This window comes from Lucilia sericata, unplaced genomic scaffold, assembly GCF_015586225.1.
Source record: "Lucilia sericata isolate MDLA Ls3-8-SP2 unplaced genomic scaffold, ASM1558622v1 Contig001529F_arrow, whole genome shotgun sequence".
In the NCBI taxonomy this organism is placed as follows: domain Eukaryota; kingdom Metazoa; phylum Arthropoda; class Insecta; order Diptera; family Calliphoridae; genus Lucilia; species Lucilia sericata.
In genome coordinates, this window is record NW_023995454.1 from 81,096 (window position 1) to 99,382 (window position 18,287).

The following is an 18,287-nucleotide window of genomic DNA, read 5'->3' on the forward strand; positions in this document are numbered from 1 at the left end:
ATAAAATAAAACAGATGTTAATTGATTGATATGATAACGATTTGTAATAGTGTTGTATTTGTAATTGTAGAAAATGTATTATTGTATATATTTATTATACATATGTATGTAAACACACTCATAAGTAGTTAATTAAACAATATTCATAAAAAATATAACTGAACAATATATACGAGATACAAATACAATTTAAAGGACTTAAAGGTTTCAGTTTTCTAACTTTTATTTCAACAAACCTTTAGGACTTGAATACCTTAAATGAATTTTATTACAACAATTTTTCTTTTTGTTTAAACACCCGACACAAATAAATTTCGGAGTGTTGTACAAAGTTAAAGGTTAAACACTTTGTTTAGTGCATATTAAAGACCCTTTGATTTATCTCTAAATCTTTTGTGAAAATACCCTTTTAACTTAAATTTCTTTTTTAAATTAAAACTATTTATTTGTAAGTACTACTATAATAAATGGCTTGGTATGGAACGCAAAATACATTAATTACATTTAAGAAGTCTTAGCCTTCTTTTCAGGAGATTCACCATTCTCTTCTTCCTTCTCACTACCTTCCGAAGCCGAAGCCGAACCGGAACCGGAACCAGAAGAAGCTGATTCTTCACATTTACGTTTCTCTGCCTTTTTGGGTTCTGGTGGTGGGGTAGCCTTTTTCAATGTACCCACATAACTTTTAACCTTATCCGGTTGTGGACTATAGGCCCAGTGTATCAATTGCATGTGTATTTCGGAGGGTTTACCAGCATCATCGAACAGTTTAGCATCTTCTTCCTTAAGTTTTGCTAACAATTTGGCAATATTTCTATTACGTATAATATCCCACGAAGTGGAGTCATCATCGGCAGGGAACATAGTGCGCAAATGTTTGTAATTACCCTTAGCCTTAGGACCACCATAGGCTTTAAGGAATTCTGCCTGTAAAGCATCTTCTGGCTGGGGTAATTGTTCTATAACATTGTATGCCAAATAGGCTCTGTTGTTTTTAATGAGATTTTCAGTTTCGAATTTCTCTAGGAAATCTTCTAGTATTTTAACACCTTCTTTGATGGATTGAATCTTTTCTTCATTTTTAGTACCAGAGAGTACACGCTTTGAACTGCCAATTAGACCTTTGACAGCAAGTTTCTGATATTCAGGATCACGGTCTTCTAAAATTCTAAAATAAATAGAGGAGAAATATTAGTGCAAAATTCTAGTTGAGAAGTATTGAGTATTGAGAAAAAACCAATTCCTCACATTGTTTTTACTGAACTAGAACTGACCTAGAACTGAACTAGAACTGAACTAGAACTGAACTAGAACTGAACTAGAACTGAACTAGAACTGAACTAGAACTGAACTAGAACTGAACTAGAACTGAACTAGAATTGAACTAGAACTGAACTAGAACTAGAACTGAACTAGAACTGAACTAGAACTGAACTAGAACTGAACTAGAACTGAACTAGAACTGAACTAGAACTGAACTAGAACTGAACTAGAACTGAACTAGAACTGAACTAGAACTGAACTAGAACTGAACTAGAACTGAACTAGAACTGAACTAGAACTGAACTAGAACTGAACTAGAACTGAACTAGAACTGAACTAGAACTGAACTAGAACTGAACTAGAACTGACTAGAACTGAACTAGAACTGAACTAGAACTGAACTAGAACTGAACTAGAACTGAACTAGAACTGAACTAGAACTGAACTAGAACTGAACTAGAACTGAACTAGAACTGAACTAGAACTGAACTAGAACTGACTAGAACTGAACTAGAACTGAACTAGAACTGAACTAGAACTGAACTAGAACTGAACTAGAACTGAACTAGAACTGAACTAGAACTGAACTAGAACTGAACTAGAACTGAACTAGAACTGAACTAGAACTGAACTAGAACTGAACTAGAACTGAACTAGAACTGAACTAGAACTGAACTAGAACTGAACTAGAACTGAACTAGAACTGAACTAGAACTGAACTAGAACTGAACTAGAACTGAACTAGAACTGAACTAGAACTGAACTAGAACTGAACTAGAACTGAACTAGAACTGAACTAGAACTGAACTAGAACTGAACTAGAACTGAACTAGAACTGAACTAGAACTGAACTAGAACTGAACTAGAACTGAACTAGAACTGAACTAGAACTGAACTAGAACTGAACTAGAACTGAACTAGAACTGAACTAGAACTGAACTAGAACTGAACTAGAACTGAACTAGAACTGAACTAGAACTGAACTAGAACTGAACTAGAACTGAACTAGAACTGAACTAGAACTGAACTAGAACTGAACTAGAACTGAACTAGAACTGAACTAGAACTGAACTAGAACTGAACTAGAACTGAACTAGAACTGAACTAGAACTGAACTAGAACTGAACTAGAACTGAACTAGAACTGAACTAGAACTGAACTAGAACTGAACTAGAACTGAACTAGAACTGAACTAGAACTGAACTAGACTGAACTAGAACTGAACTAGAACTGAACTAGAACTGAACTAGAACTGAACTAGAACTGAACTAGAACTGAACTAGAACTGAACTAGAACTGAACTAGAACTGAACTAGAACTGAACTAGAACTGAACTAGAACTGAACTAGAACTGAACTAGAACTGAACTAGAACTGAACTAGAACTGAACTAGAACTGAACTAGAACTGAACTAGAACTGAACTAGAACTGAACTAGAACTGAACTAGAACTGAACTAGAACTGAACTAGAACTGAACTTAGAACTGAACTAGAACTGAACTAGAACTGAACTAGAACTGAACTAGAACTGAACTAGAACTGAACTAGAACTGAACTAGAACTGAACTAGAACTGAACTAGAACTGAACTAGAACTGAACTAGAACTGAACTAGAATTGAACTAGAACTGAACTGGAATTGAACTAGAACTGAACTGAGAACTGAACTAGAACTGAACTAGAACTGAACTAGAACTGAACTAGAACTGAACTGAACTAGAACTGAACTAGAACTGAACTAGAACTGAACTAGAACTGAACTAGAACTGAACTAGAACTGAACTAGAACTGAACTAGAACTGAACTAGAACTGAACTAGAACTGAACTAGAACTGAACTAGAACTGAACTAGAACTGAACTAGAACTGAACTAGAACTGAACTAGAACTGAACTAGAACTGAACTAGAACTGAACTAGAACTGAACTAGAACTGAACTAGAACTGAACTAGAACTGAACTAGAACTGAACTAGAACTGAACTAGAACTGAACTAGAACTGAACTAGAACTGAACTAGAACTGAACTAGAACTGAACTAGAACTGAACTAGAACTGAACTAGAACTGAACTAGAACTGAACTGAACTGAACTAGAACTGAACTAGAACTGAACTAGAACTGAACTAGAACTGAACTAGAACTGAACTAGAACTGAACTAGAACTGAACTAGAACTGAACTAGAACTGAACTAGAACTGAACTAGAACTGAACTGAACTGAACTAGAACTGAACTAGAACTGAACTGAACTAGAACTGAACTAGAACTGAACTAGAACTGAACTAGAACTGAACTAGAACTGAACTAGAACTGAACTAGAACTGAACTAGAACTGAACTAGAACTGAACTAGAACTGAACTAGAACTGAACTAGAACTGAACTAGAACTGAACTAGAACTGAACTAGAACTGAACTAGAACTGAACTAGAACTGAACTAGAACTGAACTAGAACTGAACTAGAACTGAACTAGAACTGAACTAGAACTGAACTAGAACTGAACTAGAACTGAACTAGAACTGAACTAGAACTAGAACTGAACTAGAACTGAACTAGAACTGAACTAGAACTGAACAAGAACTAACCAAGAACTGAACTAGAGCTGATCTAGAACTGAACTTGAACTGAACTAGAACTGAACTAGAACTGAACTAGAACTGAACTAGAACAGAACTAGAACTGAACTAGAACAGAACTAGAACTGAACTAGAACTAGGTCAACAGGAAGTAATTAAATGAATGAACAAACAATTTCCAGACAAATTTAACATTGAATCACTCAAGAAGAAGTAAATAGACTTATACGTTCCAGAGGGTAGCTTTCTTTAATAGAGCGACTGTCATAAATTTAAACTATATTAACGTATTAAGAGAAACTAGCTTGAAATAAATCATTTAAAAATCACTAATCTTAAATATAAAACTTTATAATTTATTCAATACAACATATTTTATATGCAAATTTGAATATGTCTCAGGCAACTGTGTAAAGTCTACATTAAAAAAAAAAAACTGTACTACGTCACACTTTAAAATAAAAATATTCGTTAAGCAGCTTCAACTCACAATTTCAATTATTAGAACACAAATACAAAAATAAATGTATTATTAATTAGCATTCCGTAAAACAAGCAATTAAAGATTTATGACTGAAATATGTATGAAAATACATACGTTCGAAATAAAACCAAATAAACAAATTACAATTTAAATATTTTCGGTTAAACAAAAAGCTGAAAAAAAATCAAGCGTCATAAAATGAAGTGCAGAGTCGTAGTACTAGTTTGTTGGAAACATTTCTATTTATTTTTATATATGTACAATCAGATTTATTTTTATTAACAATAACAACAATAATAAATTCAATTCAAATTTTATTCTGAAATTTACATTTTTGTTTAAAATATTTTTTAGACACTTCACTTTTTTTCTAAATTAATGCATACACCCTCCCCCTTTCGTTTCTTCAATCTAGGAAGAAGTGAATGATTGTGTTTTTGTTTTACTGAGCACCTGGTAATTATGATAAGTGCAATTACGCTGATTATGATGATCTTTCAAATAATAATGATCTTATGGCAGTGTACAGTGGTTTATGTGAACTTTCTATTGAATGTTTGTTTTTGTTGATCGAATTTCACAATAAAGTGTAATTCTGAAATATATATGAAGAGAATCACCATTTTCAAAACGAAATGTGACAGACCCAAAAACAACATTAAGCCTCAATTTTTGAATACATATCGAATACTTAGTAAAGAAGGTATATAATTTGGAAACAATGTTATTGTATATAAAAATCTTAAATCGAATCTAGTTCCTTAAATATTATGGCCCAATAGAGAAAATAACCAGTGAAAACTTAAATTTTTCATTAAAATTCTTTTTTTTTATTAAAAATTGTAAATCGGCAGAAGTTTCTTCATAAAAACTTATGCAATTGAAAATAATTAACTGCAATATTTGTTCTGTCAATGTCAGGTTTTCATCGAAATTAGATTAAAATATCTTGGAATATCTTCCAGATATTACATTCCCTGGTAACACTGATTGGTGAATTCTAGGGAACTATATCCAGGAAACTAAGTTTATGAGCATGGGTGTTAATTCTTTTCATGTAAAAGAGCGCCCAACATTCCCGATAGCGGCTTAGGTGTAACCTAACCTAAATTTCTTCAATCTTAAATTTTTAGTAATATAAATTTCGGATTTCTTAAATTTTCCATAAAAGTCTAAAGATACAGGATTAAACATTAAAAATTAAAACTGACTCAGGTTTTATCGGGTATACGACTCCTATTTTCGAATCTATATCGAGAGTCACGCTCCTCTAAGGGGTTACACTAAATTTCGAACATCTTTGAATGAAATGGCAAAACATTCTGAAATGAAACTTTACTGGTTACTAGGTCATCAACATAATCGGGTACAGCCGACTTTGTCGGCCGATAATCTACGGTCGAGTATGATTTGGGTCGTTTCGGAGTGAAGTTTCAGTTATCTTGGGTTTAAAAGTTTTTTTTTAAACAACGTTTGTTGAAGCTTTTATTTAGGATAAATTCTACGATAACACCCAGGTTAAGTGGTTCACTGAGGACACCTTGCGAAGTTTTTATAATGAAGGGGAGTGGGAACTGGCACAAACTTTCCCTAGCCGCGGCGCAATATACTTAGATTAGAAATGCTAGGTAAATAGGTACTTCGTAAACGAATAAATTTGATTTGAGTGAATGTAAATTAACCCAGCTATGTTTCAAGAACCGATGCTGTTGTCAGCGCTGTTCTCTTGTGCATAAAATAAAATTTTTCTAAATTCTAATTGGAAATTTTTAAACGGCTAAACTAATTTTAATGAAAATTTTAAGATTTTTCAAAAAATGGACCAAAAAGGGTGGTAACGTTAAGCATTTGAAAAGTACCTATTCGAAAATCAGCATTTTTTAATTCCTTTTCTATTTCAAAGTTAGAAAAATTATTTAAAAATAGATATAAGAAATAATAGATATTCGAAATAACTTTAAGAAGAAGAGATATGAAACTGAAAAGTAGAATTTTGAAAAACAAATTAACACTTTTTGCGGCAAAATCAATTAATATTTAAACTAATATCCGTTAAAGTGCTAAATGCGTCACATTAAATTGTGTTTTAAAACAATATTTGAATACAAAAATATTTCAAAATGTTTACAAACAGTGACCAGTCAGGCTACTGTTGTCACAAGCATGATGACAATATTGACAGTATTATCTATATAAATTTGAATGTATAATTTGTTTGGAATGATTCTATATATAGGAATGTTTCGTGTAAAACGGATAAATCGATATAAAAGTAAATAAACACAACAAATACATATCGTCAAGTAATGAAAACAGTCATTAGAAATAGTAATATTAACACAATATTGACATAATTTGAATGCTATTACTTCTTTCCCCCAAATAAAGAATGAGCAAGAAGAAGTATTTATAAATAAAGCGATTTTGTTAGTTTTTTTTTTAAATATCTGTCAGTTACAACGTGTTTGGCGGTGAGTGGCATCACGAAAATATACAGAAAATAAAACAAAATAAAAATTTATAAAGAAAAATGCTGAAAAATAACTAAAAACTACTTTAGAAAACACTACCAAAATGACATCATTGCAAATGCCAACCGACCTTCACGTAGAGTATCTCACGATGGTATTAAAATAAATATGCAGAATTGAAAAACAACAAACATTATAAACTACCAAAAAAAAAACAACAAAACTATATACAAAAGATAACAACAAACAACTACGGCAGGCCCATTAGGTCAATAAAAGAGATTATTTATATGAAAAGAAGATGACAGCCTGTGTCTTTAATTATATAGCAAAACGTACAGTACATATTAGAAAAAAAGTACGTTTTTTAATACCCAAAATAAGCAACTGTGTGAGGAACTGGTAGAAATACTTATGTACGTTAAAAATTGAAACTGTTAATTAACTTACTTGAGTGTTTTCTCTGCCGATTCCTTATCCTTGAAGCCCAAACCAGGTACAGTTTCTACTTTATCTTCATTATCGGTTTTGGCATTTTTATTGGCGGCACCACCACCATTCTCGGCTAACCAATTCTCAAACACTTCTATAGCATCATTGATATTTTTAACTTTATCTTCGGCTTTGGTCACTAAAGGTGAAAAGGGAATGTGTGTTTTTTTAATATTTTTAAATTTAACGTTTTTTTCTCATTTAACCTACCTGTTAAAACTCTCTTGGCTCTGCCCAATAAACCACGCACGGTCAATTTACGATATTGCATATCATGACTTTCCAACAGGACTAAGGTTTCCTCGGCCTTTTCTTTGTTTTTGAAACCGAATTTTGAATCATTATTATCAGCCATTTTTTTTTTTTAATATATATATTTTTTTCTTAATTATTTCACTTTAATAAGACGTCTTTCAGCACTCAACGTTCAAATACAACTGAATACAAAAATATTTAAATAAAATATATTTGACAAAAATATTTATTTCGTTTAATTATTAAGCAGCCAAACAGCCAAAGTCATAGAGTCATTTAGTCACTCAGTCTAACGTCTGTCGTTCTGTTAATTTCTTCCTTCATTTGCCGCTCTGTAGTACAACCTCTGCATTTCAAGTTGTTACTAATGAGTTAATATACCGACAGAACCAGTGGTGGTGGTTGATTGGATAGATGGACGGACGCATTGCTCTGCTCTATACGAATTCCGTATATTTAAACTTGTACACACACATTTTGGTGGCCGTCTTTATATACATACATATGTACATATGTATGTATGTTAGAATTAATTTAATTTCTGCTAATTTTGTTTTTGTTTTATTTTATTATTATTATTCTTTTGTTTTGCTTGTTTTTTCTCTATTTTGTTTAACAAACACTATACACACTAATAGTGAGTGAATTTCACTTGTATTGGATTTATTTCGCATTTTGTTTGGGGGAGCATATATTGGGGAAACCGATTACAACAAAAAACCATCCATTAAATAAGACTCACACATTTAAAAATGATGTCATGTGGACTGCTCGGTGATTAAAAACAAGTTGGTACAATTGTTTATTTCAAGGTACATATTATTGGTATTAAATCTCATAAAAAGTACCAAAATATTTAGTTAATTTGTTATCAGAACCCACAGTTTGGGAAAAGATTTCTAGTTTCAAAAAGTACCAAGTTTAATTAAATTCTAAAAGCAGCTCCAAATTGCCTGAAATTGTATCATTTGATTTTGTTACAAAATTTGTCAAATCTCTTTTGTTTTCAAGATGTTTTTTTAACAATTTAAGATTTTTAAAACGTTCCATATTCAAATCATTTTGTGTTTGTTTTGAAAGTGTACTCGTACCACTTTCCGAATGTACCTTTTAGTAACATAACATGAATACATCGAAGAAATATAGAATATTCAATAAAGTAAAAATAAGGTTTCAAAAATTTATTACTTTTTCTTTAAAATCCAATGATAAAAATTTATTTGAAAACTAATTCTAAGAATATTTTTGGAAGCTTCCTTAAGTTGGTTTTCATTAGATCTTATAAAATTTACCTAAGTATTCTTATTCTTAGTTAGTCCAAATTATATATTTATACACAATAAACTTAAAAGATCGGAAGTACTTCTCTAAAAGCTATTATATATATATATATATATAGAGTTTAAAAGCATTTAACTAAAAGATATAAAAGGTACTTTTGTAGTAAGTGTTTTCACAGTTACAATTCCTCTCTAAAAAGCACTCATATGAAAAATTTTCATAAATATTTAATAAATTTGTTAATGACCTCAAAAATTGTATTTTTTTTTTTTTTAATTAATAACAAAATCGTATTTATATATCCCTTTTACTTTTAAGTCTAAAAATGTACTTGTCTTTAACCCATTTGGTACAAGTTGCTTCCCTTTTTTATCCACACTAAAAGTTAAATAGAGAATATAAACCGTAAAATAAAGAATGACAGTGTAAGAGAGCATTATTTATAAACAAAATACTCATGGTTGATTTATAAAAGAATTTTAATAATCAAAACAAAAAACATGTTAAAATTAGTGAATAATAAATGCGTAAAAAATAGACATCTGTAAGTAAGAAAATGAACTGAAGCATTAAAAATATTTCTATTATAATTTTGACCGTAACTAACCCGTAATCGGTAGGAGTACTTTTACAAAGAAAAAATTTCCAAGGATTTAGTTAGTTAGTTAGTTAGTTAGTTAGTTAGTTAGTTAGTTAGTTAGTTAGTTAGTTAGTTAGTAGTTAGTTAGTTAGTTAGTTAGTTAGTTAGTTAGTAGTTAGTTAGTTAGTTAGTTAGTTAGTAGTTAGTTAGTTAGTTAGTAGTAGTTAGTAGTTAGTTAGTTAGTTAGTTAGTTAGTTAGTTAGTTAGTTAGTTAGTTAGTTAGTTAGTTAGTTAGTTAGTTAGTTAGTTAGTTAGTTAGTTAGTTAGTTAGTTAGTTAGTTAGTTAGTTAGTTAGTTAGTTAGTTAGTTAGTTAGTTAGTTAGTTAGTTAGTTAGTTAGTTAGTTAGTTAGTTAGTTAGTTAGTTAGTTAGTTAGTTAGTTAGTTAGTTAGTTAGTTAGTTAGTTAGTTAGTTAGTTAGTTAGTTAGTTAGTTAGTTAGTTAGTTAGTTAGTTAGTTAGTAGTTAGTTAGTTAGTTAGTTAGTTAGTTAGTTAGTTAGTTAGTTAGTAGTTAGTTAGTTAGTTAGTTAGTTAGTTAGTTAGTTAGTTAGTTAGTTAGTTAGTTAGTTAGTTAGTTAGTTAGTTAGTTAGTTAGTTAGTTAGTTAGTTAGTTAGTTAGTTAGTTAGTTAGTTAGTTAGTTAGTTAGTTAGTTAGTTAGTTAGTTAGTTAGTTAGTTAGTTAGTTAGTTAGTTAGTAGTTAGTTAGTTAGTTAGTTAGTTAGTTAGTTAGTTAGTTAGTTAGTTAGTTAGTTAGTTAGTTAAGTAGTTAGTTAGTTAGTTAGTTAGTTAGTTAGTTAGTTAGTTAGTTAGTTAGTTAGTTAGTTAGTTAGTAGTTAGTTAATAGATAATTAAAAAGTCTTGTTTTTAGCTCTCAATTCAAAAGATCAGAATTTCGATTATATCAGTCTTACAGTTAGTAAGCGATATGTGAGGCATTCAGCTGTCATTCTCTATGAGCGTTGCCCAACACTACCTTTAAACATAGTGGCAACTCCAACGACCAAATATTTTCCCCTTTATCGCAAACCCTACACTCAGGGGTGTTAGGTTTTCTTTATGACAAATCGTCAAGCTTATGAAATAAAATAATCGAAAATGTCACAACTAATTACTTTAAAAGTATGCAAACATACCTTAATTTGAAGTTAGGGATTAATGCAACTTGCGGTGTGCACGATGTGAGCTAGTGTTTTCATATTGGGTTTTTCTTTGGTAGGAGGGAAGTCTAAATGGTTTTTTGGTAGGTGTGTCAAAACACATTCACTGTATTTTCTGTGAATGTGTATAGAATTAAATTTAATTAATAAAACTATTGTTTTTCGTGAAATATTGAACAAATTTAGAGTTTGCAACTTTAATTTAACCAAAAGTATTTGATGGTTAAAAATCGTCGAAATAGAGGAGGGATTTTTATATAAAAAATCGTCATTCGTAATCTAGCTTAATTTACAAAAAATCGTCACATCTAACACCCCTGGCTACACTCAACAAATACGAAATGTCATTTTTTTGTACTTCTTTTTTCTCAATTGTGAAACAAGGTGTAATGTGTGAAAAATATATACATTTTAATTGAAAATTTATTTAAAACGCCTTAAAAAGTAAATATTTGTTAAATAAAAAACGAAAAATAAAATACTAAATCAAAATGCAGTGATTATAAAAAGGGAAATGTAAGGAAATAAAAACTGGGCGTAATGGCTTCAAAATACACTGCCACAACTAAAGAGTGTTGATGGATGGCTTGCAGACAGACAAGATAGTTGGACAGACGGAGCAGAAAAGAAATAAATTGGTGGCAGACAGAAAAATAGCAACAAATTGCAGGAAAACAGAAAAACAAATTGAAAAATAAAAAGAAATCAATTGATAAGACGACACAACAACAAAGGTAAACAATTAAAAGCCGCCAGTAAACAAAAAGACGAAGAAGAAACAAAAAAGGAAAACTCAATAATTGCAATATAATGTCTAACGATGTGCACTTGGCCAAAGTAAGTAAGATACACCGCAGCAGTGACATAGTAGCCAAGGGTGCCATAATGAACCAGCAACGGGGGCGTTGTGCTGGTCTGCGTTTAGCAGGCAAGGGAACTGATCTAATGGATGATATGCGTCCCTGCGATGAGGAGTATTTGTTTGGCAGTATTAGTCCCAGAGGTGGTATTACACACTTGCCCGGAGATTTGGAATCACCGGATCATACACAACGTGATACCACCGAAAGTGACAACAATATAAGTTCCTGTTCTACACTGGATATTGTCAATAAAGTAAGTAGAGTTCTAGAGGCACATGGGTACAAGACATTGTAGGAAGAGTTAAATATTAATAATTGGAGGTCAATTTGTTGTTGGTGATGATATTTAGGGGGTCTAGGGTTAGGTGCTGCTGACATTTGTGCGCAGCTGCGTACAAACGCATTTAAATGACATTTTGTAGGTGCATTCGTTGGTCACAAGGGTCAGAGGAATTGTGACGTTTAAGTTTATGGCGAAATTTTATTATGTTTTCTTTACTGAACTCAAAATCAAAACTATAATAGAAACAATTTATAGGAAAAATACCAAACAACAACGACGTAATCAATTTTTCTTTTTTAAAAATATATATTTTTATTAATAAATATTAAAACAAATGGAAATGTCTGGATTTCTATGGAAAAAATGATCTCAGAACAGCTGTTAAGACGTAGTCTTAGTTGTATGTGCTGTTCAGAACAACAGAGACAGGAATCTATGCTGAAACGTCAAGAGATACGTCGTAGTTGGGAGTATACCTTAGTGGCACAACCTATGCCCTTAAGAGCTATCAATGTAGTTGTGTTGGATGAGTTTAATAATTTCAAATTAATTTAATTTTCTTTTTTTTTTACTTTCAAGGTTGATAATCTTTCCTTGCAACAGTTGGAAACTAAGGTGCGAGAATTGTCTCAACGTTTACAGCAGGCTGAAGAACAACGTACTACTGTGCAGCAGCAATTGGAGGAATGCAATGCGGAAAAGGAAATTTGTTTGAGACGTTTGGAAATCGTTAGTGCCGCCCATGAGTGTCGTATTACGGAAATGCACTGTGTTATAGCTGAATTAAGTAAAAAACTACGCAACAAACAGGAGACTACTATTTTGGAAGAACAAGAGCCCGAAGGAAGTGGTAAGTTAAAAAAAAACTATTTAATGAATCAAGTTATTTAAAATGGTTTATTGGCGTGCAGTAGTTTGCTTATCTTAAAAAGATGTCCTTGGAACTACTTTTAATTGCAATAATAGCCACATAACGTAACGAAATAATAAACTAGTTGTTCAAACGAAAGTAAAATTTAACTTTTTGTTTTGTAATTTGGAAAAAAAATATAAAAATCTATTTATATTTTTCTTAAACTTTGCAGAAATAAGTTACCAAGAAGGTTCTGTTTACAATTCTGAACTAAACCTAACAAATCCTGATGCAGAGTGTCAAACAGATCCTTTAGAAGAAGCTGACTACTCGCACAATGAAGTGGACCACAATTTGTGCAGTGAAGTTACCGAGGAGCTTAAGATATGCGATACCAATTATAAAGCACAAGTGGAAGTATGTTTAATATGTCGAAAATTCTTTAAATGTTAAAACTTATTTACTTTCTTAAAACTTACAGGCTCTACAAGAAGAAATCCTACACCTAAAGGCTCAAATGGCATTACTGCAATCGGAGATAGCCAATGCTAATGGTCACAATGGTGGCATTAGTACCGCAGTAGAAGAACCAGGCAGTATTGAACATTATGGTGCTGATGTAGAGGCCACACAAAGCTTAGACTCTTTGGAACCTTCGTTACAATTAACGCACAAAGATGTTGATGATGAGGTTTTAAATGATTTAAATAACACCTCGACATTAACCGCCGAAGATACCTACGTGACCAGTCCTCATAAAATACCAGCCATACCCAAAATGGCCGAGAGGGTAAGACTAAAATGTGCCAGTAAAATAGAGGGTGATAATATAACAGCCATGGATTTAAGAAATAATGAGGTAAATCTACAGAAGCAAAATAATTAAATTAATACTAATCTTGATTCAATTGAATACTAGATTAAAAATGCCAACATAGTAGAACATTTGGTATCTGATCTCAAGCAAAATAATAGCTCTCTCATGGAATCTTTTATTGAACCCTCTCAGCTGGATAATGAACTGCAACGTTTACAGCGTAAAGTTGAGCATTTAAAGGTGCAAAGTACGGTTTTGTCTTTGACCTTAGATGAGGCCAAGGAACACTGTGAACATTTGTATTTATTGTGTGGAAAATATGAATCAAATGCTATAGCTTTGCAGGCAGCCTTAAATTGCAGTGATCGTGCCATTGAGGCATATGATGTTATGTTGGCTTTATTGGAAAGCAAGTAAGTTTTTAATTTTTGTTATAAAATTACATTAATTTAACATACATTTGTTTTCTGTTATTTTAAGATTGGGTTTAATTAAAGAAAAGTCCTCGGCAGCTGAAGAAAGTCGCAAAGCGGTTGAATCGGTGGCCCGCCATTTGTTAGATCGTTTGGAAAGCGAAAAGAATACATGTGAAAATAGTTTAGGTCCTTGGCAAAATAGGTAAATTTTTATGGGAAACTATTTGATTTAAACATTAAATAAAACTCTTTCCCGTTATCAGTTTTAGCATCCCCGATAAGGTCACACCCACACCATGGACATCAGAAGACGATAATCGTCTACGCTATCATGTGTCCAAACTTAAGGGCAGACGTTCCACTGTACAAAACACTATTGTTAATCTCGAATCGCCCTTCAGTGATTCCTATGAAAAATCACGTTTATCACTCGAAAGCAAAAAGGAATTGAGCGGTAAGGAAAAAGCCACTGCTCTCGATTTAGAAATGGCAGTGCTAATGCAAGAACTATTAAATTTACGTGAAGAAAACATTGCACTCAAGGTAAAAGCAGAACAGGCGGAACGTGAAAAACAATACGCCAATGATCGTATAGGCGTCTTACACGAAGCACTCAAGCAACTACAGCATCAATTACAGTTAAATAATGAAACTACGGAATTATTTCATCATCAACAGCAACGACCGTTACATATAATGGACCAACGTAATTCAACATATTCGGAGGCTGAACATGTAGCCCTGACCGAACAACAATTGGTGGAGGCTTTATCCAGAGAGTCCGAACTAAAAGGACGCATACAAACGCTTATAGCATCGGTAACAGAGTCACAAAAAATCTCAGATGAAAAATATGAACATTTACACAATAATGTTAGGGAATTACAGAAAACGAATCTGTAAGCTTGGAACTTTTTACAATAACAATAAACAAATATTAATGTTTCTTACTTTTTTTTTTTTTTTTTCTTAGAAGCCTTACCCAAATCATTGAGCAAAATAAACGCAAATATCAAACTCGTATACGTAAATTAGAACAAAAAATCATGGATGTTACTTTGGAAATAGGACGCCAACAGCAGCATCAACAATTGGAACAGGAGGTGGCCAATATTAATAAATACAAATATAAACAGTATACATCTTCTGCTGCCTCTATACAACAACAAACTCCAGCACCACCTACAGCACATTATAATAGGCATCAACATCATCACCACCAGCAGCAGCAACAACAACAGCAATCACATCATGATAATGTACCCGAAACAACTTTGTAGTAAGAAATTAATTTCCTTACGTTCATAAAAAGTTTTCATGTTTTCGTTATCGTTTTTTATTAACATTTCAACAAGAAATTAAGAACAACATTCAGAAAAAACATTTATCAGGAAACTGTTAATACTTTTCTAATTGTAAAGCTTACAATCCTATTGGGAAATTTAAAAAGTTTATCATCAATTATATTAAATTATGAAGTAAACCTAACAAGATCTGATGTGTATAAACTGTAATACTCTCTTGCATATCTTTATACTTTTCACTTCTATCCCTCTACTATTACTCTCTATGCCTATTAATTATACACAATAATTATTAACAAATGTAATTTATATACTTGTTAATAGCTGGTGTATTTAACAAACTTTTAGTTTAGTTTTCTAATTAGTCTAAAAAAAGATTTTTTTTTTTAATTTCCTGCCAATTTTTTAAACTAATATAATACTTTTATACTATTGTTTTGGCTTTTTTATATTAAAAGTAAAATTAAACATATTTTAAATACTTATTAACACAGATGTGCCATTTGTTAAGCATTAAAAGCTTTCTTTTTTTGTAAAAATAAAAAAAACAACAAATATTAATTAAACGAATTATTTTCGTTTATCCTCTTTTTCATATTTAATTATTATTATTAACAAACAAACAAAAACAATTTATTATTATTCAAGTTTACTATTCATACACTTATTAAAGAACATTAAATAAAAGAATTATATATTTATATAATTATTATTAATTAATATATTATTAAAATATCAATAGCAATGTTAGCCCATTTAGCAGAGTTGTTAAAAGAAACAGAAAAAAAATTAAAACAGAGTAATTAAACAAAATTATTATTAATTAAATGATGGGAAAAAAGTGCAGCTTGTATTTGCTTTTTTTGTAAAGAAAAACAATAAACAAATAAAAAAATAATATTATACATATATAAATTATAAATATAAACTATAAACTAATGAGCCTTTTTTATTATTAAAAAAATAAATGGTAGTTGTTAAAATTTGCAGATGTGATGCATTTTTTAATAAAACATTAAAAACTTTCTTCTCTAAGTAATACCATAGAATTTAATAAATACTATCCTATTGATTCCTCCAGAGTTTAGCCTTATTATCCCAATTCTTTGTACATTCGAAGAAAACAAACATTTAAGTTATCCGGGTTTTAAACAACACACTATCGATTTCGAAAAGTCTAAAACTATAGCCCTTTTGTGATTGAACAATAAATATGGATAGGATAAGATATGATAGCTTTGAATCGATCTCAAAAATTCAATGATTTTTGTAACAGAAAATTGTATCTCCTCTCCGGAAAGAACGGATATTCAATTCCCTTTAATCCCTTTAACTGAAGGTTAACAACAATAGACACTGATAGCATAGACCATTTCACAAATGGATCTTTGTTCCATAGAGAGAAAAATATGTAACGAAAGTCTTTTTCTCTAAGAAAGAATTATTGGCCACTGCTGTACTGCTCCAACAACAAAATCTTAAAAGTGCAAGCAAATAATAGTTCTAGCAGACTAATTGGCTATTTAGCAACATATGGGAATACCTTTTGTTCTTTGTAAATTATTTACATATATTAAATGTTGATACTCACTTTGTTCAATAAAACATCATACCAGGATCGCTATAAATATCTTTTCTTAAAATATTTCCATAAAAGATAGTAACTCTTTTCCATTATAAATAAGGCTTTAATTACATATTTTTTATTTATATTTCAGCAAAACCATCTCTCTATTGAAACTTTTTTTTTAATTTTTTACTTTTACACCAATTAGAATTTTCTCAATTTCCTTTTAGATTTTCATATTATTACACACTTATTTTAAAAGGAAAATACGAATTGCTTAAACTTTACATATTGCTTTTTATTTATTTTACTTTATATTTCATAAAAAATTGCTCTATTACAACTTTTTTTAATTCTAACAAAATTTTCTTAATTTTTTTTTACTTTTACACCAATTAGAATTTTCACAATTTTCTTTTTACATTATTATATTATAAAACTCTTATTTTTCAAAGCAAGTATGATTTGCTTAAACTCTACACTTTAATTAATAATATTATCTAAATTTCTCACTAATCTAATCACTTTTATGCTTAATATTTTCAAAAATAAAAAATAACTAATGAAAACCAATCAATTTCGGCGCAAATAAAACCGCGTACTAATTTGACAATTCAATGAGAAAACAGAGTTGCTTATAATAAGTAAATATAATATAAAGCAGAGTTGTCAATAACATTGTAAAAAGGAAACTGGAAATTTTAACACTTAACAACACTGTTGTTGTATTTTTTTATTTTTTCCTACTACATACTTTTATTAAATTAACAAAGTTAAATACTAGTACATATACTGAATGATTCAAAATCTTGTCCATCTCATGTCTAACATTTATCAAAGATTTATAGCAAAAAATTTTGTTTTATTTTTGCTAACCCTGTATTATTTACTTTACTAATTGTGAACAACTCTGTTCTTAACATTTTCCTTTATATTTACATCCTTGATAAAAAACAACACTGTTTTCTTATTAAACTGTCAAATTAGTACGCCGTTATATTTTGCGCGTATATTTTTTGTCAGCATAATAAGTTATTTTACTAAATAGTAATAATTAATGCAATAAAATTTAGGAAATATTATTAATAATACAAAGTTTATGTAATTCATATGTTTTTGTATAAAGTATAATACAGTTAAAAAAATAAGAAAATTGGAAAAAAGTGTAAACAATGCGGAAATCTCAGAAAATAAAAAATAAGCTATTTAAGTATTTAATTAATATTAAATAAAATAAAAAGGAATATATTAATGAAAATTAAGTGAAAAGTGTTAAAATAATAATGGTTTATGTATTTGAGTGTATACAATTTAGTGAATATTCCTCCAAAAATGGTACTAGATAAATGTCTTATTAAAACAGTAGGTACCTATATACATACCAAATTGTTATTAATTAAACTAAAAAAAACATTAATATTTTATGTCCCCGTTAACTATTAATGTGCATCCTTTACTTCGGAAATATCCACCAGTTTTTTATATTTTGCCTACAAATTTCTAATCTAAATTCATTGTTTTTATTCCATGATTGTATATTAAAATTATTATACGATCATTGGTCTATTAA

The 18,287-nt window shown here is 30.3% G+C and overlaps 2 protein-coding genes across 3 annotated transcripts; one reads left to right on the top strand and one right to left on the bottom strand.

The window, feature by feature from the left end:
* Positions 1 to 17: 17 nt before the first annotated feature.
* LOC119611779 lies at positions 18 to 7,923 on the bottom strand. The gene is made up of 3 exons (XM_037967471.1): positions 7,494 to 7,923; positions 7,242 to 7,422; positions 18 to 1,168 (listed from the first exon to the last, which is right to left on the bottom strand). Exons 1-3 carry the CDS (start codon positions 7,636 to 7,638, stop codon positions 505 to 507), a joined length of 990 nt encoding a protein of 329 aa, XP_037823399.1. The 5' UTR covers positions 7,639 to 7,923; the 3' UTR covers positions 18 to 504.
* Positions 7,924 to 10,966: 3,043 nt separating this feature from the next.
* On the top strand, positions 10,967 to 16,061 carry LOC119611778 (colorectal mutant cancer protein-like). Of its 2 annotated transcripts, none has more exons than XM_037967469.1 (8): positions 10,967 to 11,730; positions 12,340 to 12,610; positions 12,846 to 13,030; positions 13,095 to 13,472; positions 13,533 to 13,843; positions 13,911 to 14,048; positions 14,110 to 14,745; positions 14,820 to 16,057. In XM_037967469.1, the coding sequence occupies exons 1-8, from the start codon at positions 11,425 to 11,427 to the stop codon at positions 15,124 to 15,126; spliced, it is 2,532 nt and encodes an 843-aa protein (XP_037823397.1). In that variant the 5' UTR covers positions 10,967 to 11,424; the 3' UTR covers positions 15,127 to 16,057. The 2 variants fall into 2 exon arrangements, with proteins under 2 accessions (XP_037823397.1, XP_037823398.1); XM_037967470.1 differs by lacking the exon at positions 10,967 to 11,730 and adding an exon at positions 11,973 to 12,273 and having other exon boundaries at positions 14,820 to 16,061.
* Positions 16,062 to 18,287: the final 2,226 nt, after the last annotated feature.